Source organism: Protomyctophum bolini (genome assembly GCF_963924005.1).
Source record: "Protomyctophum bolini genome assembly, chromosome: 13".
In the NCBI taxonomy this organism is placed as follows: Eukaryota; Metazoa; Chordata; class Actinopteri; order Myctophiformes; family Myctophidae; genus Protomyctophum; species Protomyctophum bolini.
This window is the reverse complement of record NC_137874.1, coordinates 19248293-19274830: the sequence shown is the minus strand read 5'-3', so window position 1 is coordinate 19274830 and position 26538 is coordinate 19248293. Positions and strand designations below refer to the sequence as shown.

At 42.2% G+C, this 26538-nt stretch overlaps 1 protein-coding gene across 3 annotated transcripts in view; it reads left to right on the top strand.

The window, feature by feature from the left end:
• Positions 1-26538, top strand: part of clip2 (CAP-GLY domain containing linker protein 2) — a 38936-nt gene that overhangs the window by 7791 nt on the left and 4607 nt on the right. For 2 of the 3 annotated variants that reach the window (XM_080780503.1, XM_080780504.1), the window contains exons 3-14: positions 2502-2983; positions 9172-9296; positions 11927-12140; positions 14689-14886; positions 15208-15311; positions 16261-16321; positions 19625-19675; positions 20761-21153; positions 21746-22339; positions 22474-22531; positions 23264-23347; positions 25112-25268. In XM_080780503.1, coding sequence (XP_080636629.1) covers positions 2502-2983; positions 9172-9296; positions 11927-12140; positions 14689-14886; positions 15208-15311; positions 16261-16321; positions 19625-19675; positions 20761-21153; positions 21746-22339; positions 22474-22531; positions 23264-23347; positions 25112-25268 — 2521 coding nt within the window. The remainder of the gene's footprint in view (positions 1-2501; positions 2984-9171; positions 9297-11926; positions 12141-14688; positions 14887-15207; positions 15312-16260; positions 16322-19624; positions 19676-20760; positions 21154-21745; positions 22340-22473; positions 22532-23263; positions 23348-25111; positions 25269-26538) is intronic. The other variant, XM_080780505.1, reaches the window with a different exon arrangement.

Here is a 26538-nt window from a genome sequence, read left to right as displayed (position 1 = left end):
GCTTTTTTCTTTTTTTTTGTTCTGTTTTGTTTTTTCCATTGATGTACTCCTTGGGCCAGCAGTGTCAGATACAGTATGCATCATTGAGTGTCAAATCTGTAAACTTGAGAAGAGAAAAACAGCCAGAATTTAATTAATGTCCTTTCACCCAGACCAGATCAGTCTTCCTCAGCATTGTCAAACATAAACACACATACATGCATTCACAAATGCATACCGTAGTTGTAATGTACATAATCACTGTATTCATACGAATACACTATTTCTATATATTTGAGCAAAGATGAAAACCAAAGAAATACAAGCAATAAACAGTAGGCAAGAATAAAGGATACTATATAGTACAACTAAATACAGAAGCATTTTATGAAATCAGTAAGACATACCAAGAAGCAACTTGTACACTTTTAAAGCTGTATTGTTGTGCATTATTTTGATAGTCACAAGGCCTGAAAATAACCTGCCATATGAAGGTCTCAGTGATGACATTATGCTGCAACAACCAATAGCTGTCCATGTTGTTGTTTCCTTTCCTTTTTAAAGTGTGTTGTCATATAAACCATCTCTTAAGCCTAAAGCCCCGGCCCCCGTCACACAAAAGCTGACAATGTGATGCTTGAAAACCAGTTATTACTGAGACCATCACGTGACAATAGCAGATCTACAAGCTCAGCAGGTGAGTGAGGTGACAGCACGTTATGAGCTTGTACTGTAGATTGGCTCCGTTTGTATAAATCACTCTCAAGACCAGTTTGCGTTCCCCTTCCTGAGCTGGTGCCAGATTTGTTGAAATGCTTGGGTGCATAGGAAGACACACAGCAAAGTTTGTCGGGATCTGGACTCGAACCCGCAACACACTGTCATGCTGGATTAACAGCCACGGTGCCTGGACCACTAAACCAGCACAGGCCATGAATGTCGTTTTTTCCTCAGTAGGGCAGCGTATCACACAATGCAGCTTTAACCACTGTCAACCTAGCATCCCTATGTCATCATATCACAGGGGGAAATTTCTAAAATCCTTCAAAAGTAGAAAATCCGTCAAAAGTAGCAAAATAGCCGATGTACAGTACAAGCTCACAAAGCTTTGCCGCATTGTGAGATTGTAGATTGGCTATTCTTCAGGGGTTTATAATTCCAGTGAAATAAAACTTTTTTTTCCTTCGTTGAGTTAAGGCTGGGTTGTACCAAATCCTAAATTATTTGAAGGAAGTCATAAAAGCAATTAAAAACAATTTGAAGCATGGATCAAGTCCTAGTCATATGTGGTCTTTTCATGGTAAAACCCAGCAGCATTGCTCTGCCACAGGACTTAGTAAATGTGGTCCAGGACAGGCAAAAACAAAAATAGCGTGAGCTTAAAGCTTGTAAATGTATCCCCATTACTATAAAACACATGCCTTTAGAGCCTGCTTGCACGCATGTTTAAAGCATGGTTGTTTATTCAAGAAATCATCAACAGGAAATGACCAGCATGCCATTCCCAAATATGCACTGGAGACAGTGTGTACCTGAATTCTCAAGCTAAAGACCTCTTAAAATATTGTATTTGTTCTAGTGTAAATTTGCATTTATGCCAGTGAGTCTGACATAATAACATATGGGAGCAATTGGGGCATAGAGAGCAGACATTGGGGCCCCAAGGCCCATTCTCAGTGGCACCAGCTATGTTTGCACACACATTTGTACACACACACACACACACACACACACACACACACACGCACAGACATACAGATTTACAGACACATAAACACAGTGCCGCAGATTGACTGCTGTTGGTGACTCAGTTTGCATGCTGCAGTCCTGAGTCCTGCATGCTGCCTGATCAAGGCAGCACTTAGATGGATTAGCCTGCGGTTCTTACTTATTCATGTACCTCATTCACTCATGTCATACACTAGAACCATGGTGTCCCATACTAGAAATAGACGATCTACAAGCTCACAAGGCTTTGCATTGCATGTGGATCTGCTCGTTTTTGTTTTGTTTTAGTTTTTCCACGGATCACCAACTTGTATACATCAGGCTTTACAGACATCAGTGGCATATCAGAGGCTCCATCTCTCTGACTGACCCATTTAGGAATGAGAGTAATGCCTAATCTCACATAAACTTGCTGTTACAAATTTAACAACGCTGTTGTCCTGGGTGTGCATGCACTGTGACGTGGTGAAGTTGGATGGATAGTTTCATGGGAGATTCAGCGACGCTTGAGATTAGGATGTCGCACACAGGTGTGGTTTAACCAAATTCATTTTTAATGTGAAACTAGTTTTCATAAGATGGAATATGAATCTTTTTTTATTTCAGTTGCATACAGTACATGTGCTTAATTGCACATTCTGGCTATTTAATCTGTATTAACCTCTTCACCAGTAGATCTACTGGTATGTATTTATTCAATTTTGTGTTCCTTTTGTTTAGGCACTTAAGTTGCATTTCCTTAGTGTTCGACATCATTGTAACCATGCATGTTGTGTTGTTCTCTGTCTCCTCAGATGCTCCGGTGAAGGCCCCCACGCCAACTAAGCTCTCTGAAGTGGGTGACGATGTTTTGGGGGACTACACAGTGGGTGAAAACGTCTGGGTGAACGGCGTCAAACCAGGAGTCATTGCCTACCTGGGCGAGACCCAGTTTGCCCCGGGACAGTGGGCGGGTGTTGTATTGAATGACCTAGTTGGCAAAAACGATGGGTCAGTGGGCGGGGTGCGCTACTTTGAGTGCCAGCCCCTCCAGGGCATCTTCACACGCCCCTCCAAGCTTACCCGACAAATGATGGGCGAGGGGAGCGACAGCCAATCCACTGATTCTCAGATGGGCCAGAACCATGGTAACGGCCAGCGGGTGGTGATGACACTTAGAGAGGGGCTGCTCAACACCGGAATGAAAACAGGAAATGAGTCGGGTTCCAACATGTCCGACAGTGGTTCCGTTAAGAAAGGCGGGGATAAAGACCTTCGACTTGGAGACCGTGTCTTGGTGAGTTCTACGTCTGTAACTTCAATGATGGGTCAAATGTTGTTGACTCTAGCTTTGGAGATTTCTCTTCTTTTCTTTTTTGCATCGGTTGTGTACACTGTAGGTATATGTGTCTGGAAACTACTGAGAATGTGCTGTGTGCACCTGCATACTACTCGCAGGGGGGGTGATGGGCTAGCCTAGCACTAACCCAAATTTCTCCAAATCTAATTGCAGGATGGTATCCTATTGATTTTGGTGACCCCATGGCCTTTCCTCTAGTGCCTCTAATGATAATTAACCACAACAAACAGTGGGGGTAGGGCTTCCAAATTGGCCCAAAACATTTCCAGATTTACAACAATGGAAACTCCTTGAATGCAGCAAAGCATGTATTAAAGCTAAGCAGTGCCTAGTTCATCCATCCAACTTCAAGAGACACAAAACAGACTTGTTGTTGACATACAGCACACAGGCAAAGCAACCGTTAAGGAGCCTATTGGGGCAGAGCTATTGGACTATTTGTCTAGTTTACTAGTTATTATACCTGTAAATGTAAGTAAGCTGTTTAGCCTACTTGAAGAGTAAAACAAATACAAATAAATAATGTTGAGATTATGACAAATACATAATGAAATTATAACCGTAACATGATAGTAATGCTATTATCTATATTGTAAAGCAATGATATCACAATTTAAGCTAAAACGTAATGATGAGTAAAATGTTATGTTTACCAATCCGTATGGTAGAGTATGTTTAATACAGTATGTATACCTACAGTGGTTGGATGTGCTGCCATCTTTATTGTAGTTTGGACATTGTTATCCTTCGGGAGAGATAGACAACCTAAGTAAATCTTAGTTACTGGTATCTTAGCAAAGCATAGCATTTTGTAATGTACTGTTTGCAAACAGTTATTGGGCATGCCGCATGGGTCATGCTTTCCACATACTGTTGGGCAGTGCTAGAAGCTTTCCCACTGGCCAATATTGTAAGTCACACTGGATTACTTTCAGCACTTACGAGAGGAGAGAACAGCCCTGGCATATTGATCAGTGTAATCCATCTATTTCCAAGCATCTCCAGTATAATATATCTGGCTGGAGTGGTTTGTTTTTGAAGCTATGCATTGCAATTGACCCATGCCCCACCCATAATTTCAGGGCTAGCCTTTTCCCCTGGAAAAATTAAAGCTTATCTTAGAGAAAATAAAAGTTAAGCCTAAATTAAGCATAAAATGCTCTTAAGAGATCAAATATGACTGACTAGACGTTACACACACACACACACACACGCGCGCGCACACACACACACACACACACACACACACACACACACACACACACACACACACCCACACAGGCGTATGTTTTGCACTCTGTCCGTGTGTGTCCGTCCGTCCATCCGTCTGTTACCAGCTAATCTCTGGCACTGTTAACACTCCGTCCGGAAAAGGGGTCCGTGTTTATAAATCGAATGGGCGCTATAATGTAATGGATTAAATAACCCCGGGCAATTAAAGTGTTAACCCGGTCGATGCCAAATGTTGCACACACGGTTTGAGGTCAGATGTAGAGTTGCTGGCCGGCTCCATGAATGCAGATCTAGGTGATGATCCAGTCTTCTCCCTGTATGGTTATCCAGGGTTAGACGAGGTTTGTGTCGTGATCTTCATATATGGAGATGGCCATATATGTTGGCGTGACCATATATGGAGACGTGATGTCACGATGCGTGACCATATATGGAGGCGTGATGTCACGAGGCGTGACCATGCATATTTGGAGGCGTGGGTGACTAACTAACTGACGGACGGGAGATGCAGGTTTTCATAGTAAATCATCATCAATCCATAAAGCTCTGAGTCTGTTTCTGAACATCAGTCAGTGGAAGGATTCAAAGGGACAAGTGAAGGGTAGCCTGGCCCAGCCAGCGTGATTTATGGTCTAGAGGGCCGGGTGACGCTGGGATCATGGCGTTGGATCCTATTGGTTCATTGGTCTGAGCGCCCACCCTCGCCCCCTTCCTCCCCTCCTCCTCCTGGTAGAAAACAGCTGAAAACACTGACGTCGTGACACCCCTCTGCACTGTAGTTCACTGACGTCATGACACCCCTCTACACTGTAGTTCACTGACGTCGTGACGGCCCTCTGCACTGTAGTTCACTCATAGACCAAAACACTGACGTCGTGACGGCCCTCTGCACTGTAGTTCACTCCTAGACCAAAACACTGACGTCGTGACGGCCCTCTGCACTGTAGTTCACTCCCACTCCTAGACCAGGACATGTGGCTCGTTTCCCCAGGCTTTTCCTTTTGAGCCGAATGCGAACGAAAATAAAAGCCTGGGTACCGAGGCTAAGTCAGGGGTGCAGTTTACTGTGGCAAAATGTCCAAACAATTTGTCACCATTCTTATTAAGTATGGCCTGCCACAGTCTCTTATACTGTATATTTATTTAATCAAATATGAAGGTCATAGTCACTCACATCATGACTGCTACAGTATTTGATTTTATTATATTATATTATTATATATCCTACTATAAATGCTCCACATCTCTGTCTGCGTGTGTGCGTGCATGTGTGTAATGCACGTAACTCGAGAACGGTTTGCCCCACCGACTTCCACACCCCTGCAGGGAGTGCAGTGCCCGGTATCGAGTCGGTCGGACCCACGGTTGTCCAGAACCACCACAAAAGGCTCTGGTCAGTGGGCCTAATGAGGCCAACTAATTTCACCTGGGCCAGGCTCTGCCAGTGGGCATAATGAGGCCAACTCCTTTCACCTGTGCAATTTCCAGCCTCTGCCTCAGCCAATTGAGGCTCAACCAATCAGGCTCTGCCAGTGGGCCGAATTGATTGCAAAGTACACTTTTCACAGTCAGTTTGCCCACTTCTCACAGCCAGGTTGCACTCTTCACACACAAGCACACGTAGCCACAGAGATCTCCAACTATGTGCTGTGTCAAATGCATCCAGGCCCCAAGTTGCATCGTTCCCAAGTAGGCCGGTGGCCGACCGCGACGGGCACGTACAGGTCTAGTTTATCTATAAATGCACCAAGTCTCTGTACGTCTGTCTGTCTGTGTGTAAACCACGTAACTTGAGAACCGTTCGCCCCACCGACTTCAAATTGTGCACCGGGCACTGCACCGCAGGGGGTGCAGTTCCCGGTGTCGAGTCGGTCGGACCATCGGTTGCCCAGAACCGCCCCAAAAAGGCTCCCGCCCGGGCTCTGGACAGGGCCACTGCCCAGGGTCCATATTATGGAGCTGGCCAGTTATTCATGAGTCTGATGGCGGAAAAGAAGAAGGTGTTCCATAGTCTCTGTGTGCGGCTGGCGAGGCTGAGGAAGCGGTTGCCTAGAAAGATGGTTCTGACATCATTCTGACGTCTGCATATTCTCCATATTTGGGCATGCCTGACAAAGAACATGGGCATAATAGGGACACGGACATAATATCTGTGTGGGGAATGCATTTCCAACGTGGATCGTTCCAAGTAGGCCAGTGCCAAACGGCACCGCTGTACAGCCCCCGCCGCTGTTGTGTTGCTAATTGAACATTCTTTGAGTAAATAAAGAGATGTTTTCCCAAAACAGACCAAAACAACATTTACTGGAAAAACACATTTTCACATCAACACCTTGTGATCTTTGAGCCAATAATGCTCTCTATTCTTAGCTAACAGTTCAATGTAATAACCAGAGGGCACCATAAAAGCTGAAGGATGAAGAAGAAATCTTGCCCTCACCGGGGTCGATGTTTTCTCCCAATTATTTTGCTACCATTTATACTTGCCTTATTTGACCACGTCATGTTCGAATGTTCTATGCCTGTGGTTTTCAGCCATATCAAGACCCACTATTCATTTGGCATTTGAGCCACGGACAACCATTTGATGAGATTTAGCCTCGCAGACCCAAAACTAACAAATATTTTGGAGAGATAACGGGCAAACGTTGATCAAAATACAAAATATTTTACATTCTCTAATTGAGTAGACTTCTTTTAATTAAGTAATGGAACCTCCCCTTGGCCAGCCGGGGCGCCTGATGGAGGGGAAAGGAACTGGTCGGAATAACATGTTTCTTCCACGCGCTATGTCCGGCCAGGGAAGCTCTCTCCTGTCAGGTGAAAAGAAGCAGCTTGGACTCCTCATGCATAGAAGGTAGCATGAGGTCAGTCTGCTGCCCCCCCAGGTTGGCAGAGGAAGTGTAGTGCACAGTATTACATTAGATCTACAATGGTCCATTTCTTACCATCTCTCCATCATTTAGCTGGGGACCACCTGGAACCCCCTTAACCTTAAGGACCACTTGGTGGGGAACCACTGTTCTATGCCTCCTCTCTGGAAGGTTCACTATAGCTGCTCGTGTTCTTTGTTTGTTGTTCTTTCATCCACATGAGTGGGTGTCCCGTGTTTGGTCTGACACGTGTCTCCCATGAACTGGTACAGCTATGACGAGTACGGTTTGTGTTCAGTGATTAGGCTCCTGTCATGGTAGGATTGTTGTTATTGTTGAGGCACACTATTCTACACACTATTCTCTCCAGTACTGTACACTGATTCTCAGTAGGGATGTTAATTAATTGTTAATTAGAGTTAGTTAACCGTTAACCGTTAAGAAATTCTTCACTTAAACATAACAGTTAACAATTCATCGAAAACTTCTCATGTATAGAAGGAAGCATGAGGCCTGACGTAAAAAAAAATACAGTTAACCGAAAATACTGCGTTTCTATCATTGGGCGGTTTTCGGTGTCTGCACATGCGCGTGGCCGAGGAACGCACTTGTGGGGCAGTTAAAAAAAGGTCCCCCCACCTTGGTAGCCACAGTGCTTTTGCACTTGATGTGACAGACACAGTGCACTGCACACTCAGACACAGTGCACTGCACACTCAGACACAGTGCACTGCACACTCAGACACAGTGCACTGCACACTCAGACACAGTGCACTTTTCATTTCATTTTATTCCTCATAAAATATGCCATTGCCTGGCCCTGTATCTCAAACGGTCAAATAAATATTTGATTAAGGAATATAATAGGCCTTTTGTATTATTTATGTATATATCAGCAAAATGTAGATTTTTATGTTAGACATTGAGGAAAATTAAGATTCTCAGAATAAAATAAAATAAACGCTGCTTATCAACTAACCAGTTAATCGATCGATAAGGTTATCAATTCATGGATGAATGGATACATCCCCTCCCTGATTCTGAGTAGAGGCTTTCCACTCCCTGGTGTGAAATGTGCAGGTTACATGTGATATGCCTCACTCACTCTTTCACACCTTGTCTCATTAATAAAGATGGTAGCCTTCCCCTAGGCTGAACGTATATCCATAACCTAAAAACTGAGGTGGAAAATGTGTCCTTGCTTTCAGACTTAAACTTCGAAAACACCAGCCAAAAGGAGGGTCATGCTATTTAGCTGTCTTACAGGAACACTGGTGCTCTGAAAGCTATAATCATTGCTGCCATACCGAGTCCGGCCCACACTGAGCCATCCACCCAATGTGGTGTAGGGCTTCACAATATTCTCAGTGGCCTGGGTTTTCACTTCAGGTATTTGCGGTTTCGGAGGTCAGGGTCTTATTGTAATTTATTTTAGCTGGGTTGCACGTGATGGGATCATAGTAATTACTAAATATTAGACATTTTTAAAGATGCAGAAATAGTCCTGGCATTGGCAAAACATGTTCATTACTTTTTGGGTTAGGTCAGAGATATGTTTGACATTGAAAAAATGTGTGACCCATAGAGAGTTTCATGATTTGAATACCCAAAGGAGCTTTTAAAAGAAAATTCTTTCACTGGTTCTAAAATCTAAACCTGTTGCTGAAGTAACATGTTTTTTTGTGGAATGCCACCATTATTTATTTGCATGAATGCTTACAATATGCACAAATAGATACAGAAATACATATTTGAGAATGATGTCTGGTATATGCCTTTAATGGTGAAGCCTTTGATATATTGTGGTACAGAACTCATCTTTGGTTTCAGTACAGGGCATTGAGGGCAAGCTAAAAAGACCACCTCAGTGCTGATATATTCCATGTATTTCTCCGTAGCCACCTACTTCATGTTAGATATTTAGACTCACTGACTGAGTGACTGACTGACTGATTGATGAACATACATTATGGACATTGCAGACATGCAGTAATGAGTCTCCCTCCTTTGTGTTTTAAGGTTGGGGGAACCAAAATGGGAGCGGTCCGCTATATTGGAGAGACCGACTTTGCCAAGGGTGAGTGGTGTGGGGTAGAGCTAGATGAGCCCCTTGGGAAGAATGATGGTGCAGTAGCTGGCACGAGGTATTAACACTCACACAAGCACGCACTCACACACACACACACACACACACACATGCACGCACTCACACACACCCACACACACACACAGTCACACACACACACGCACGCACGCATGCACGCACTCACACACACACACACACACACATGCACGCACTCACACACACACCCACACACACACACACACACACACACACACACACACACACACACACAGTCACACACACACACGCACGCATGCACGCACTCACACACACACACGCACACACACACACACACACACACACACACAGTCACACACACACACACACACACACACACACACACAGTCACACACACACACACACACACACGTCACACGCACGCATGCGCACGCACACACACACGCACACGGCCACACACACTCACACCGATAGCCTGACAGCCATGACAAAAACAAACATGCTCTTTATTCTGGTTGCTTTTATAGGCTTCAAGTGCCTTTCTCTCTTCTAATCACTAAGTCTTTCAAAAGTCCACTGCAGTTCATCTTAACAAAATGCAACTATGGTCCTTATATCCTCACAAGTCTAACATCACATACCTTTCCTTAGTATGTTAGTAGGGTTCTTGCTGTGACGCTGACATTACACTGTGCCGGCAGAGGCTCAGTTGATACACTTTACAATGCTACTGTTAGAGATGTTTGTGGTTTGTAATGATGTTTGTAATAACTGTGTGCAATCATCTTGATCTTCTTCAACTTAAATCATACTGGGTCATGTTATTTCTTGTTTGGCTTTTTTATTTTTGTATATTAATTTCAATTTGTATTCATTTTGTTTCTGCCAAGACACCAAGACAAAGTTTGGACTGTTTTGTCTTGTTTAACATCATGTGGTTTGGAGAAAAGAAAATGTGTGACAGAGGTCACAGTCATGACTGGATTGAAAAGGCAAATGATTCAGTTCAAACCACGAACCGGACAGTCGGGCACAGGTCCATTTTATGCTCCTGACAGCACACTTTAATCACATGGACTGTGGGTGTAATTAAAAAGGAATAATTCACGCACTGCAGACTGTGATTTATCACCCATTGTGAATATCCAAGAGTGATTGGGTAAAGCAAGTAAGCCATATTTTTAATGAATCACATTTAATTGAATATAACTTTTTAATATAGCAGCATTATACACGTATTAATCATATAAGTTGAAGTTGAGAAATTTGATTGAAGTCCTGCATAAGTTTCTAACAGCTTAATCGCGAAACACTTGCCACATGCAAAATCGGCATCGGCATCTGCCATCTACGTACATGTTCGTAGACAACCATATACTCCATATATGAAAGCTGCGACCGTCAACTTACCTTTTAGCATTGCTCCGGTTGCTATAGAGAGCCTGGTGGACCCTCTTGTAAAGTGTAATGCTTAATTGGGTCATCCACTCACAGTTAACAGTCCTTATATTGAGTTTGTGCTTGAAATGTACTGTAATTCTGCAAACTGTTAATAAATATTTCAATCAATCAATCAAAAACCAGCTATGGGATTTTTAAATCCAGCTCCATTGAGCCTCCATTATAACAGGATTTTCAAAGACTTGTATCTCTAAAGCTTCGAGGGCTGTCCATGGTGAGCTGTCGTGCATCCCGACGATCGTAAATCATTTGTGACTTTGTCTCGCATGCTGCGGACATGTAACTGTTTATGACGATAGCTAAGGGGTATGAGCTGATGGCTAACGATCAATGTCCTCACAACAACAGTAACATGTAACTGTTTATGACGAGAGCTAAGGGGTATGAGCTAATGGCTAACGATCAATGTCCTCACAACAACAGTAACATGTAACTATTTATGACGAGACCCAAGGGGTATGAGCTGATGGCTAACGATCAATGTCCTCACAACAACAGTAACATGTAACTATTTATGACGAGACCCAAGGGGTATGAGCTGATGGCTAACGATCAATGTCCTCACAAGGGGGTATGAGTTTATGGCTAACGATCAATGTCCTCACAACAACCGTAACATGTAACTGTTTATGACGAGAGCTAAGGGGTATGAGTTTATGGCTAACGATCAATGTCCTCACAACAACAGCCCGAAAATGAAACAAGGATCGTAGAGAGAGAGCAGACGGGTGGCACAGGTTAGGTGTGTTTATCCTACCACCTAGCGAGCAATAATGGACTTAATCACTGCCATCCCAATTTTGGGTATGTCGTTTTAGGAAAAAATAAAAATGTAGTACCCTCCGAGATTATTTAACCTGTGTGAAGAGACCACTCTTATCATCATGCATGATCTAATTCCGGCCAATCACATCCTATATCCAGTTTTTTATGTTTGTGTTTGCACAAACACTCAAAACTGGCCATTCATTATCAATGGCATTTAATATTTGTGTTAGGATAAAGTTTGTGTTTACACGCACACTAAAAGCTGGACCAAAAATAGGAGATCTATAAGCTTTGCATTACAATGTGACGTGTTGTGGCGCATTTCAAGTTTGTGGATGGGCTATTTTCAAAATAATTAAAACATTTTTGTAGTTGTTGAGTTGCAGTACTATTATTTATGCCTTGAAGGCCTAAACAAATGCCTATTAACCATGCACTTTGTTTCCCCAACCTCATCTATAGATACTTTCAGTGCCTTCCCAAGTTTGGCTTGTTCGCTCCCATCCACAAGGTGATCCGTATCGGCTTCCCATCCACAAGCCCAGCCAAGGCTAAGAAGAGCAAGAGGATGGCCATGGGGGTTTCTTCTCTGGCCCACAGTCCTAGTAGCTCCTCCATCAGCTCCGTCAGCTCCGTGGCCTCCTCTGTGAGCGGTCGACCTAGCCGTACCGGATTGGTAAGACGTAAACTGAATGCACTGTGACAACAGCACTTCTGGACAGGCTCCATTCATTGTGCATTTCACACACACGCACGCACGCACACACACACACACACACACACACACACACACACACACACACACACACACACACACACACACACACACACACTATGTTGCATGCTTTCAATGCCACCACTTAAACCCTTTAACCACCCTTCACCTCCACTTAACCACCACTTAACCACAAGCATAAACCATACATACTTGACCGGAGTCAAGACCCCAGGGCTCTATACCCGTTCCCTATACATTAAAGATCTAATGCAGTCTACAAGCTACGTTGCGATCCGTTGTGAGCTTGTAGATCTACTCATGTTGCCGAATGTTTCCCCCAGAATAGGGACACTAGGGTCCATGTGGCCAGAATATGAATGGTTCCAATGAGAGAGTTTCTGAGCCAAACTGGAACGGTCCATGAATAGCCCTGGAGCAAGTCATTATTCATTATATGTAGTTCACCGGTACCTTCTAAATTTTTTATATCTGTAATCTTTCTTACAGGACAGAATGTTAAAGTGCTCCTTTGCTCCCCTATTTCTTAAAGGCCTCCTTTTCACAAATACTAAATAGAAACCGTGGCCCAATGGGCTATATGCACACACCATTTTGGAAAGAAGTTGGGCCCCTTCCCTACTTCCTTCCCAGGTGTTGCTTCTCAAACTAATGAAAGCCCTGTTCCATTCTGGTCAAACAGAGTCAGAGTTACTGTCAGGGTTACTGCTATTGTGAGTGTTGGCTCACTGGAAACACTCTGCTACACCAGTGGGTCTCAAAGTGTCCTTGAGTGGGTTCCAAATGGCCCTGTACGGGTGTGTAACTCTGAGAGTGTACATATGCAATTTGTACACTCTTCTTCTTGAAATTGAAATTTAAAGGTTTTAGAAGCACTGCACACTAAATGGAACAGAACCTTAATTAGTATCAAGATTCATCAGTAACACCAGAAGTAGAGAAGCGGCTCGGAAGTAGGAAGAGTTAATTATTCTGTGTGTGCATAGCCCATTCTGGCATGCATCTAGGACGGTTGAGGTTGCTATACCCCCAGATACCAGAAAGATAAATGGGGAGTCAATAGATTCAAAGTGGATATATCCAGCCAGATCCTTAATGACCGAGGGCACAGGCCCTTCATTATGTGAACTATGTACTGACAACATCAAAGAAGTCTACCCACACGCTGGAGCTGGAGGCACCGATTTATTTTGGCTTCTGCCGGAGGGTGCTTAAAACAATTGAATGTAGGCTGGCCATAACCAGCCTACAGTTACATGACTTGTTGGAAAAGGTTGCCAAGCGCTTGAATTTCAGCACCATAGGGAATGGACAGCCACACACACACACACACACACACACACACACACACACACACACACACACACACACACACACACACACACACACACACACACACACTATTACACACACGCACATACTTTGTTAGATTTTATTATTGCCCACTTAAGTCCTATTGTACTACATCATAGCAAAACAAATCAATATTTTTGAACCATTTTGAAAAAGATTTTTTTTAGTTTTTGCCAGTCATTTCATGGGCAAAACAGGTTGAAAGTGGTAAAATTAATAAAGTTATTCTATGCTTGTATTATTTTAATTAGCAGTCGTGAAAGCAATGGAGATTTTCATTGTCTGGCACTGTGTGATCATGGTGTATGGCTCCTTATGTACATTTATTACATTTTTAAGACTAATGTCTTAAGGTCTAACTGGAAACAAATTTAAATTCATGTGGCATCCGCATGTCACAATGTTAATACATGTAATGAGAGGTCTTAATGGATTAAAGACAGGTGTTTGCTGCTCATTTATTTGACTACGTTTTTGGGAACAAATGTCTGATTTACCACTTCCGTTTAAAAGAACTGAGTTGTAATGTATGACAATCATTTGGGTTCATTAGATATTGATTTAGGTAAATGTCTCACTTTACAGATAAATATAATTTACACAAAGGTTTATTACTTACTGTATCTATGTTATGCATGGCGGCCACAAGTTTGGTGTGGACATACTCTCTGGCAGTATTTGAAAGTGTTCACACTAACCATAAGGCCATGATTGGACAGCTGATAAAAATGTGGTGCACGTGACGTCATAAGCGCATTTTTGAAAACGATGTAACTTTCTTGTCATTTCTTGGACCCCTGGTGTGAACCCTACCTTTGTATTCATATGCTCCACTATTAGCACAAAGATAAATGTATTTTTATTTGTAAACAACAGGCTTAGGCTTATGTACGTGATATGTACTGTAAGCCCTCAGGGCACACCAGCCACCACTGTGTTTTAGCACTTACAGTAAGTGCGAAACAGATCCCCATTGTTAATATCATCATGTGTGAACAGAAGGTACTCATCCCAAAGTGAACATATTATAACACAGCAGGCTGAGTGCGTACTTTCACAGAGCGTAACATTTGGGCCATGTACGTTTCCAGTGAAAGCATACAATGAATTCTGATTCTGTTTCTCCCGGCTCCAGTTAACGGAGACTTCGGCACGCTACGCACGGAAGATCTCGGGAACCACGGCGCTCCAGGAAGCCCTGAAGGAGAAGCAGCAGCACATTGAGCAGCTGCTGGCGGAGAGGGACCTGGAGCGTGCTGAGGTAGCCAAGGCCAACAGCCACATCTGTGAGGTGGAGAAGGAGCTCACCACACTCAAGTCACAGCACATGCAGGTATGTAGATCAGCCATTCCCAACCGGTGGCACCACGAGGGTTGCAAGTTGGCCCTTAAAATAATTGGCAAACACTGATTTTGTTAATATAACGTTGATATGAACAACAAAAAAAGTACTTTTTCCCCCTTTAGAACCTTGACAAATGTGTTTTAATTTTGATACCAATTAACAGGAATTTAAAGTATACTATGACGGTTCCATTGATCTGTCTGCTCTGACTAAAACCACCCATAGCAGCAATCGATAGTAGATGTTGAGCGCATCCGTTGAGATGTCTGTGCCGTGCTACACATGCCTTTTCTTGTCGTTTGACTGCAGTACTTAACAGAAAATGACAACGCCCTTCAGCAAGTCAGGACCGTGTTATCCAGCACTCAGAAAGATAAAGTGGAACTGGCCAATCAGCTTGAAGAGGAGAAAAGGTATGATGGGGCGGGAGCACGCTGGGCAAGACCTACGCTGTAGAGTACGGTATCATTTGTTTTGGGCGGAAGTTGCAGGATTTCCGCGGAAGTACCGCTCAAGGAAATTACGCTTTACAAATCAGTTTATATTCTCCGTGTATGAAACAAGTGTTGTGATTGGTCGAAAGAATATCCAGGGGAAATGCATCTGACGGATGTTCCAGCCGACACTTCCGCCGAGCCTGGGACCGAGGCTAGGGCTATTACTGAAATCAACTGAGAAACCATAGCACCGTTTCAAAACGCCTTCAGCAATTTTGCGTATTTAATATTTTCATTTCAAAATATATATATTAGAATTAAAAAAGAAAATGTGTAATACATTTGTGTTAAACGTGTATCCTTTTTGCCTTAAAAAATGTGACTGTGACATTTGCATTCGCACAATGCCAACACAAAATGGCAGATCGAGCTTGTAGACCTGAGTAGATCATCAAGTGGTTCATGTATAAAACAAATGTAATATTTGCCACAAGCTGCAGTACTGCACTCGTGATTGTGTTACTCCACCGGTCGTCAGCGTCGCGTCTCCGTCACCGTCAGGGAATGTTCCCTTTGAGAATGACTTGCGTGACTGCATTAAAATTGCCCCTGTTCGTTTTTGACGCACGCGACGGAGACGCAACGCGCCCAGTGGAGCCCTGCCGTAATGCACACCTCAAATGGTTGGTGACAAGTGGGCAGGAGAAAAGGCATATAGTTAAAAGTAGATCTCTGAATGACAAAGAAGACATGTTTGTCAAAACATGTTCTCTATTCAACGTTTCGGTTGTTAGACCTTCATCAGGACAAATATTTGTAAAGACATTTGTATGATCAGCCTCGGGTCTTAATGGTTAACTTAAAATACAGCAATTGTGACTCTCTTTTCTTTGATTGTTGTATTGGTTTCAATTGGTCCATGCAGGAAAGTAGAGGACCTCCAGTTCAGAGTGGAGGAAGAATCCATCAACAAGGGAGACCTGGAGGTATGTATTTATCTGTCCTCTCCCATCAGTCATAATGAATAATACGTATCGGGTGATTAATAATGTCCTCTCCCATCAGTCATAATGAATAATAGGTATCAGGTGATTTTGGTTCACATTAGCACACTGACATGGTATTTATTAGTGTAGATTTAAAAGAGCCAGGAACCCTTGGGAATCTGGTCACAAATCTCACAAAACACAAATCTTTAAATCTTCTCAACTTATCACCCCTTACACAGTAAAATCATCAGTGTTCATTTAACACTTTTACGGTGTATGCAATACACATTTGTGTGGGTCTGCAAATTAATATTCATTAAAATATCTACAGTAATATGGTATTGATTTCCAAGTAATACCATGAAGGCACAGCATATTCAGATGTTTTATGTTGGATGGCCAGACAAGGGCGCCAGAGTAACAAAAATATAGGAATGAAGACCGATGCATTAATGGTGATGCCTGTATGACTGTGAATACAATATGTAATAATTCAACACCTAAGTCTGAAGTTCACAACAATAATGGCTACACCTTAATGCATTCTGAGCATGGAACGGAAATGGAAATAAACATTTTAAAGGCAAGGCCAAGTCGCTGTCAGTATCACCAGGTCTTCGGAATTCTGTGTTTATCATATAGCTCATGTTTGAAAAGGACATTTTAGTATTATTACAAACTTTTCAGAAATTATGTAAAACAAAAATACTTAAGCCTATAGAGCTTTTAAATGAGAAGAGTGCATGTGAACTAAGACCTTTTAAGCACCAACTCGAGTTGTGACAAATCATGACCACAAACAAAATATTTTGGACCAAACTAATAATTACAAAGAAGAAAAACAACAAAAAAGTGTAACCTTTTTCTTCTTTCTAATTATTTGTTCGGCCCAAAATTTTTTGTTTGTAACGACTGCCACAGACGAAAAACAGTCAACACTCTTCATCCATAATGTTCAAATGATAGATAAGGGGTCAGGACAACGAGGCCTTTTCGTGGAGGGGTCAGAATGAAATTTGGACTTAGACTGTTTTTCGTCTGTGGTACTGTATTTTGTCACAACTCCAGTTGGCTTTGTACGAGGCTTAAATAAATACTTTTAAATGTCTATGAGGAAAATGAATGGGGAATCATTTCATGGGCCCTGGTAGGGGGCGGGACTGCGACGCTCTATTGATCCCCCAAATACTCATTTACAAAACTTGTACAGCACAATCACTGGTTCTTATCCTAATCTCATAATTTTCTCTGTGTAAGTGTAGCTTAACTTTATAATATCATAGGATAATGTCCCAGCACAGCATGGAAGTCAAGACATATGGAAGAGGATAATACGACAATAGGCTTAAGTCATAATAGGATAATATATTCTTAAAAGGCAATTAAAGGGATATCTGTTAGGACAGGCCAACGGAAATACCAGTTTGGCAAAAGCTCATAGGAGTTAATTAACATTTCGCTGGGTTTGCAGAGCATTCATCATCAATCATTGACACTGTTGAAAGCTTATAATATTTCAGGCTTAAAAAGTTCTAGATTCACCCTTCCCAGGATAAAGCCATTTTTGCAGCGTGAACAAAATGACCAGGCAGTTAAGAAAGAAAATATATACATCAGGATTTAACCCCAATTAAATTAATAGGATAACATTATTTTCAACATGGAACAGGGATTTTAATACCTTTTTGACTTGGCTTTAAATAATTCTTAATAAAAACAAGTTTAATTATTTAATTCTTAATAAAAACAAGTTTAATTATTTAAACTTTTTTATTATGTAGTAAAAAAACCGGATTGCAGCTATATTTAATATGTATATTTAATACCTTTTTGACTCGGCTTTAAATAATTCTTAATAAAAACAAGTTTAATTATTTAATTCTTAATAAAAACAAGTTTAATTATTTAAACTTTTTTATGATGTAGTTAAAAAAAGGATTGCAGCTATATTTAATATGTATATTAAAAAGTTCATTAATTTTGATTGATTGTGTGTGTAAACTCAACCAAGTGCAGTGTAAACTCAACCCCTCCTCCACATTTCAAGTCATTTTATGGGTAGTCTGTTGAGCCGAGCCTGCAGGGAAGTGAGAGAACTGTCATTTCTTGCTTTTCTTTCAGCGTTCACTCACAACCCGTTGAGTGCTTTTATGATATGTATCCTTTCCTCTCCATCTTTGTAGGTCTTGTACCCTGTATATCTTGGTTTTTCCTACTCCTCTATTTCCTGCCTCTCTCTCTCTCTTTCTCTCTTTCTTGCTTTCTCTTGTCTCTTTGTAGACTCAGACGAAATTGGAGCATGCCCGTATTCGGCAGCTTGAGCAGTGTTTGCTCCTCGAAAAGTCGAGAGCACAGACCCTCCAGAAAGATTTAGAGAAGAAGAGGGTAAACCATGGAGCTGTTTGCCTGTAGCTACTTTATTTTGCATTGCTCTGCCTTTGCATTTTATTTTTGATTCTTTATTTTTCTAGTGCTAGACAAAGGTACCGGTACTCCACGTGTCTGTCGTCTCGACTCTAAACTCTTTTAAAAATACTAGAAGTTAGGCTATATACATTAAGGCTACAGAAGGTAGCCTAGACAAATCCACGGATGGTTGCCTTGGGCGCAATCATAGCTGCGGAGAAGTACGCAAGTTGATGATTTGTGGAATGCATTTGCAAATAAAACATATTTAAAATATTGATTTGAGGCTCATATTAACCTCATGAAGTATTAAGTTGTTTTTTATTTGCATTCCATAAATTCCATAGGGCTAGAGCTAGATCACACAATGGCAAATTACATCATCAACTTGCGACGGGCATTGCCCCACTTGAGTAAAATAACTATTTGTGCATTGTCCCTTTTGGTTATAGAGGCCCTAGGCTTATTAGCCAGGGGTCCCTTTAAGGCAGATTATATTGATTTCTGGTTTTCTGCTAATTAATGGACAATTTCTACTAAAATAATGTCTTGAGGTTTTGAGAAGCAAAGGACGTGTGCAAATATTACAGGGAAAATGAGTATTGGAATATATACTGCACTCATTTTCATAAAAAGGAAAAAGGTGTTTAAAATACTTAATCTTAAATTGGACTGGAGTCATTGGAACCAATCATATTAGTAGGTTATAATATAGACTAAAATGCAACGCCACCCCTGAGAAAGAAACTGCAATCAGTATACATACATTTCAAATGGAATCCTTGGTGTAGTGTCCTGATTACATTCACTTCATTTTTGCACCTCAGAGTTGACATTTTTACTTCACTCACAAGAGTGTGCAATTTATATATTAAGGTCTGCTTTTGCCAACAGGGAAGATGCAAACTTGATGCAGTATCCTTGAGGTTGGGTAAGAGAATCAAGGTGAAAAACATGAATGTTATTTTGGCTTTGATCCTCTGCTGAGCTGTCCAACGTCCTGACTTCAAAATGACTTGAGATATTGTCATGGATGGACATTAACATTGCATAGACAATCCTTCATTCTTGTATGTTGTGTAGAATGACAAATTCTTTGTCTGTCTGTCAACTAGCAATTCTGAGGTCTGGTAGATAGTTTGCCCTGATGATTGAAATTAACATGTATGCACTGTGCAACAGGTCTTCATTCTTAATCTTTGTATTATGATTGGATACAAATGTGTGCAGTGATTGTAATTTCCTTTTATGTAGAGTTTGTTGTGCATTGAGATTTGCTGTTGGCTTGTTGTATGTATATGCCTGGCTGCTTCTAGACAATCAGAGAATGGCTTTCCTGTTCACTCATTTCAGCATTTTTGCACATTCTATTTGCACGGGGTCACATTGTTTGGTGATTTTTACCTTGAAAATTAAATTATGCGAATGTGGACCAGGATGAATTTGAAGTTCTGTTTTGAACTTTGTCAAACTGTTCTAATTCTAAGAAAAAATACAACTAATTAAATTAAATGCAGTTTCATAATTATAAAAACATTTGTGGATATAATTTAATTTTCTTCAAACAACTTGTAATTTAAACCATACTTTATGACAGTCTACAAGGTCCCTAGTACAGTCCACATGAGCCATTCTGTCATTCTCACAGCAGCCTAAGTGAGTAAAGACAGAAATCAGACAATGTGCCACTGTCTAAATAATTCGCAATATCTGCAGTGGAGCTGCTGATTTTCAAGCCTTTACCTGCCAGGATTTCCCTTCAAACATAGGGATTTTTCTTTGAATGCTTAATAGCTCCAGCTTTTGTGCTTATGATTCTGTCATTTCCTTAGGCCTGGATGCCCGCATAATACAACACGCTGAGTCACATACACATTAGCGTGAAGTTTTATCGATGCCATATTCTCATTGAAATGACATCATTCTGTTACAGGGCTAATGATGTCGTTCATTTTGGGAGTTGGCGTCTTTATTCAATGGCAGTGACATACAAATCAATAATACAATCTTTCTTACAATTATCTCGCCAGCAAACCACGGTCGAAGAAAAGAGCCGAATTATGCAGCTGGAGGACGAGCTAACCCTGAGGCGAGCGGAGATCGGCAAACTTCAGGCTCAACTCCGAGGCGTAGACTCGGACTCTCCTCAAGTCGGCGACGGAGACGCGACGGACCCTGATGCGCCAGCAGGCACCCAACCGGTGAACGCACTCCTCCGCGAGCAGCTGCTGTCGGTGGGCCGGGAGCACTACAAGGAGAGCAGCGAGCTGAAGGAGAAGCACGAGGCGGCCGTGGCAGAACAGCAGCAGGAGACAGACAGACTGAAGGCCACGGTGGACAAACAGAGCCAGGACATCAGCGAGCTGAGGCACAGAGTCCAACAGGCCACCAAGGAGAACATGGAGATGATGGACAGCTGGAAGGTACCCCACCACCACCAGTGTATTTTGTTTGTTTTTTCACTGACGAAAACTGAATAAAAAATATATATTGACAAAGTAAATATATTGACAATTTCGCCAACAAATACAAACTACCGTAGACGTAAAATGTTAGGGAGGGACATAGCGGAGAAGAAATCCAGTAGAACTATTCCTTTAACAATTCCTTCTGTGTGGTTGTGCAAGGGGTGTTGCGCTCTGAAAATAGTGTGTCGCGCTGCGATGCGTTGTGAGCTTGTAGATCGGCTATTTTCAGACTGCAACCAAGTGTAAAATCAGCCATTACAATGCCCTCAAAGCCTGCTAAAATAGTTTGTCGATAAAATCAACTGTACATTTAGTACATTTTAAAACTAGACAGAAGCTAAAACTTTTCAGATGACTTAAAATATGACTAAAACTAAATGAAAATGTATTCAAACTAAATCAAATCAACAGTCAAAATCAACACTGAACCCTCCACGTTCTGTTAAATTCAAAGCTATTTGAAACTGCTCCAATAGATAGGATCTTTTAGTTGTGTTATATGAATCTTCCTGACACTTTAGACAATAATTAATTAACTCAATTGCAGGCCAAATTGGACGCTTTAGTCACTGACCATCAGCGTTCCATAGAGGAGCTGAGGAGCTCGTTGACCAGTGAGCACACTTCAACGCCAGGCCAGGAGCAGGATCCCCAGGAGCTGAGGACCATGCTGGAGAGCCTGAAGATGGAGCACCAGCTCGAGGCGGAGAATCTGAAGGCCAAGCACGCTATCGAGGCGGCCGTTCTGACCAAGGAGCGCGAGGACCTCTGCGCGCGCCTCCAGGAGGCCAGGGACCAGCTGGCGGAAAACAGCCAGCAGCCGTGGAAGAGCCAAGCCGTGGAGCTCCAGAGCTCTCAGCAAGCGCTGGAGCTGGACCTGAGGGAGGCGACGGAGAAGCTGCAGAAGGCGGAGCAGAGGCTGGCGGAGACGGTGGCGCTTCGGGTGGAGCGGGACGGAGCCGCCGAGGAGCTGAGGCAGCGGCTGGAGCTGTCTGAGAAGAAGATGGCGGACTACCAGGCTCTGCAGGCGGCCCAGGCCCAGAGCAGAGAAGAGATCCAGAGCCTGGAGGAGAAGTTGAGGGTGACGGCGAACCGGCTCCAGGCTGTCGAAGCGGACCGCTACACATCCCACGATGCAAATGTAAGCAATAAGTGGCTATGATGTAACATGCCTTGATCTGCATGCAGTTTGTGCAGTTTTATGTAATACCTTTCACTAAGTATAATAAGTGTTATGTTTCCTTCCGTTCAGTTTCAATACTTTTGTCCTTTCAGGTAATAGAGGATAATGACATTGCAGATGAAAAGATGAAGCTAAAACAGAATATTGAAGGTATCCAACTTCTTTGAATTAAATATGTATTATGTACTGCCTTTGTGAAAAAATGGGATATGTCATTAAAATTGTACAATTATAATATTTATGTTAATTTGGTCGGATATCACTTCATACTATCGGCCACTTAAAAAACGACACTTTTAAAAGGCTTTAAAATAGTACACGCAGATAACTTGCATGTTTCAGATGTCTCTGACTGTAATGCCTTTATGATAATCTCTCACTCTGAGAGTTTACAAATGAAACAAAATGGACCCTCACTGATCCATTTTGCACCATTTGTACACTCCAGAGTTAAATTAAATTTGTACTGTGAACCTGCTGCCACAGATGCTGATTGCTTTTGCCCAGCATCCACCTTCACGTTAGCTAGGGTAATTCATCACCACTTGCTCTCGTGTTGGCTATCTGTTTACACTTTGCAGGGAGAGACGAGAATCAGAACCAGATCTCATATATCATCAGGGAACCTTCCATAACCTTCCATAATGGTGCCAGCTGTCTGAACTTAACTGTCTTCAAAGATTCTATTGGCAATTGTCATAACCTCATTATAGCCAACACATGGTTTCAGTGCTGAATGCACCTGTGTTTACGACACTTAATCAATCTATGACATTGAGGACACTGAGGTGAAATGTGCAAAGTGTCATGGACCTCTTTTTTTACAGCAATGAATGGCACAAAACATTTTCAGGTGGGGGTAATGATTTCTTTTTTCCCCAGAAACAACAGAAAAGTTGATGAAAAGGGAAAAGGAGGTGTCAACTCTCACTTCACAGGTTGACGGCCTCAAATCACAGATTAGTGGTAAGTACAAGAAAATGTTGTATTTCTTTTTTTGCTGTTTAGCTGTTCAATTCAAAGTAGCTTTAACTATTAGGTTATATTCCCACGATCCCAGCTCATAAATCCCCATTCAATTTAATGCACTAGTTAGTCCATATCCTGCTGGGCTTACAGAGTTCCTCTGGCAGGTTATTAGATGTCACCTCTAGACACAGGCCCAGTGCAGTGACCACGTTCCTTCGTACTAGTCCCTGAGGACCAGCAGGCTGCGTGCTGCCTGCTGGCTCATTTGGTGTCAAAGGCTCAGAAATATAACTTGGAGCCAACTCAGCCAAGCCATGCAGTTAGGCATTGAAGAAATGATGAAACAGGAGATGTAGTGTTGTTTCTTAGTTCCAGTAAACAGTGTTAATGTCGTCAACTTAAATGATGACGAAAGATGTCATAGCGAAAAGGAACGGACGGACTAGGAACGGACTAATATCTTTGCCGATGGGTTCCCAGATTGGGGAGAGACTAGTGGAGAAGAGATGCTTGGTTGTGTGCTGGTACGTTCTGGAAATATATTTGCAATTTAGTCAACTCAAGCCCAACACACACCGGCTCCGTCCGACGCGGCGCGACGCGTTGCCGCGCGGCGCCGCCTGGAAAATAGAACTGGTTCTATTTTCTGTTAGCGCGTTTTGACGCGCGGCGGTCGCAGACGGTGTGTGATGGGCTTAAATCAACTGTACATTTAATTGACTAAAATATTATGATATTTTGTAACTAAAACTACTAACGAGACTAAAAGTAAAACATTTCAGATGACTAAATAGTCTACTGAAAACTTCATGAACCCAAAAATGGTGATTAGTATAAACTTTTATGATAGAAATGTTATCTATAGGCCTAATGGATGAAATTTTGCTTTGTTGCTAAAAGTTGCACGATGAGCAATTTGAGTAATTAGCATAATATGTGACCATACCATTAATTAACAACCTGCATAAGGTTGTTAATTCATGATTAATGATTCTGAATCCATTCCAAGCATTAGTTTTGCGTAAAATCACTCCATGGGCTAGAAACGGCCATAGCCCAAATGTGCTGACATCATGAAAGTTTGACACGTCACATGTTACTTAACGAATGATGAAATTTAGATTTTTCTCTGAGGACTTGGGTCTTCTTTATGAAGTATTGGCTATTGTTACTATAAAGTTCATGTGATGAAGATTACAGAAAAGCATACACATGTTTCTTTGAATCACACTCGTGTGAAGTGAGGGGTGACCACTGTGGCTGCCGCATGATGTCACCGCTTAAAGCAAACATTAAAAGTCCATAGACTTGGCCGCCACCTGACGTCACGAGTGGGGGCCTGTGTTTTTTTGGGGGGGGAAGGAATGAGACACGTCCTAACGCATTTTCATTGCTATCAAACGAAAGAATTTTCGACCCCCTCAGTTTCATGAGGAGGGGGGATTATCCCCTCCAAATAAAAAAGCCATGTACCGTGGCTGTACCGTGGCATGTGTTGGCAGTGTTTTGCCGTGAAATCCGCTACAAAACGCGGAAAACCTGCGTAATTATGAGCAAAAGTGGGGGGGATATCCCCCCCCCCCCCCCCCTCATTCATTTTTTTCTTTGCGCGCGCAGATAGCCCCCAAATATGCCCCCCCCCCCCCCCCCCAGTTATAAAATGCTATCCGCGCCCCTGCCGGAATGAGATGATGTATGATTATGTACGATGATAAGAGCGCCCCTCACTTCACACGGGTGTGATTTTTACTTTTCCTTCAGTGTTGGAGGGCAAAGTGCGCTCAGCGGACAAGAAAGTGGAAGCCCTCTTCAAGGAGAAGCACAGACTGGAGGCGGATCTTGAGTCCATCACCAAGAAGTCCCATGATGCCTCTGGGCAGCTGGTGGTCATCAGTCAGGATCTGCTGAAGAAAGAGAGGTCATTCAATATTCAGATACTTTAGATACTTCAGATACAAGATGTGACGCATTGTGACCTTGTAGATCTGCTATTTTCAAAAGATTTTGTATACATTTGAAACTTGTGAAATGGGACAATAATGAGTACTTTACTTTTAGGTATTAAGTATATTTTGATGCCAATACGTTTGTACTTTTACTCAAGTACATTTAGAATTCCACAAATCAGCACAGAATTCCACAAATACAAAGCACACACAATACACAGGTCTCCATCCAGAATTGAACCAGGTCGACACCTGGGATAATATGATATCCCATCATTATCGGCACGCTCTGTAGCCTTAATTACGTGCAAACAAGGCCTTGGTAAAACTTTCCAACGCAGGTGTTTCAAATCTTCCTTCAGGGAGTAACGTACTGTATTCTACTAGGTAAACCTGCCATGAAGCCTGTACTACTACTAAGTGTAAGTGGTCTAAAGGCACAGGTGCTTGCTTACAGCTACAGTAAACAAACTGTATGTGCTTGATCCCTTTTTAGAAAATACATGTGTGTTCAGATTAGGTACCGTTTCTTCAGTACACAGTGCTCTCTGGTGGCTGTGTTGCATCCTCTGCTCCATGCAACATGCCTTCCTGCTAACTTTTTTATGGCGTGACACTGAAGGGGCCTATAGCCATTTAGAACAGGGACATAGGCATAGGCATAGGCATAGGCAACGTTGACAATGTTAGTACACAAAGCTCACGTTAGCATGTTAGCACATCATTGGTGAATTGCACAGGCATTGTTGTAGATTGTAGGCATATTACTGTAGCAATTTTAAAGGATTAAGACAAGCCATTATCCTACTACTAGATTATAGAGTATGTGACTTGTTTACTTTCATGTGGATTGCTTTTAGTGACAGTTTTAGAGCGGTGTTTGACAAACCTGTTTATGTCCCTATCACTTCGATTTTATTTCTTTCATTCCTTCCCTATAGAATTTATATGACAGAAATATTGGTAGCACTTTCTATCCAAGGCTGGTGCCTACCCCAGCTATAAACAAACCTTGAATTCTGGGATTCGCTATTCTAACTGACCATGGACAAACCAGAGCTAGGGGCTGACAAAAAGACTAAAATGAATGTCACGCAGTATGACTCTAAGCTTATGCTTAAAGTCATACTGCATTCTTTCGTCCACACAGCTAGCTATTTGATTTATGAGGTGCTGATCTGTGATTAATTTTTCAGCAACTGCTCTGTGGCCAGCAGTAGAATACCAAGTTGTATTCCACCA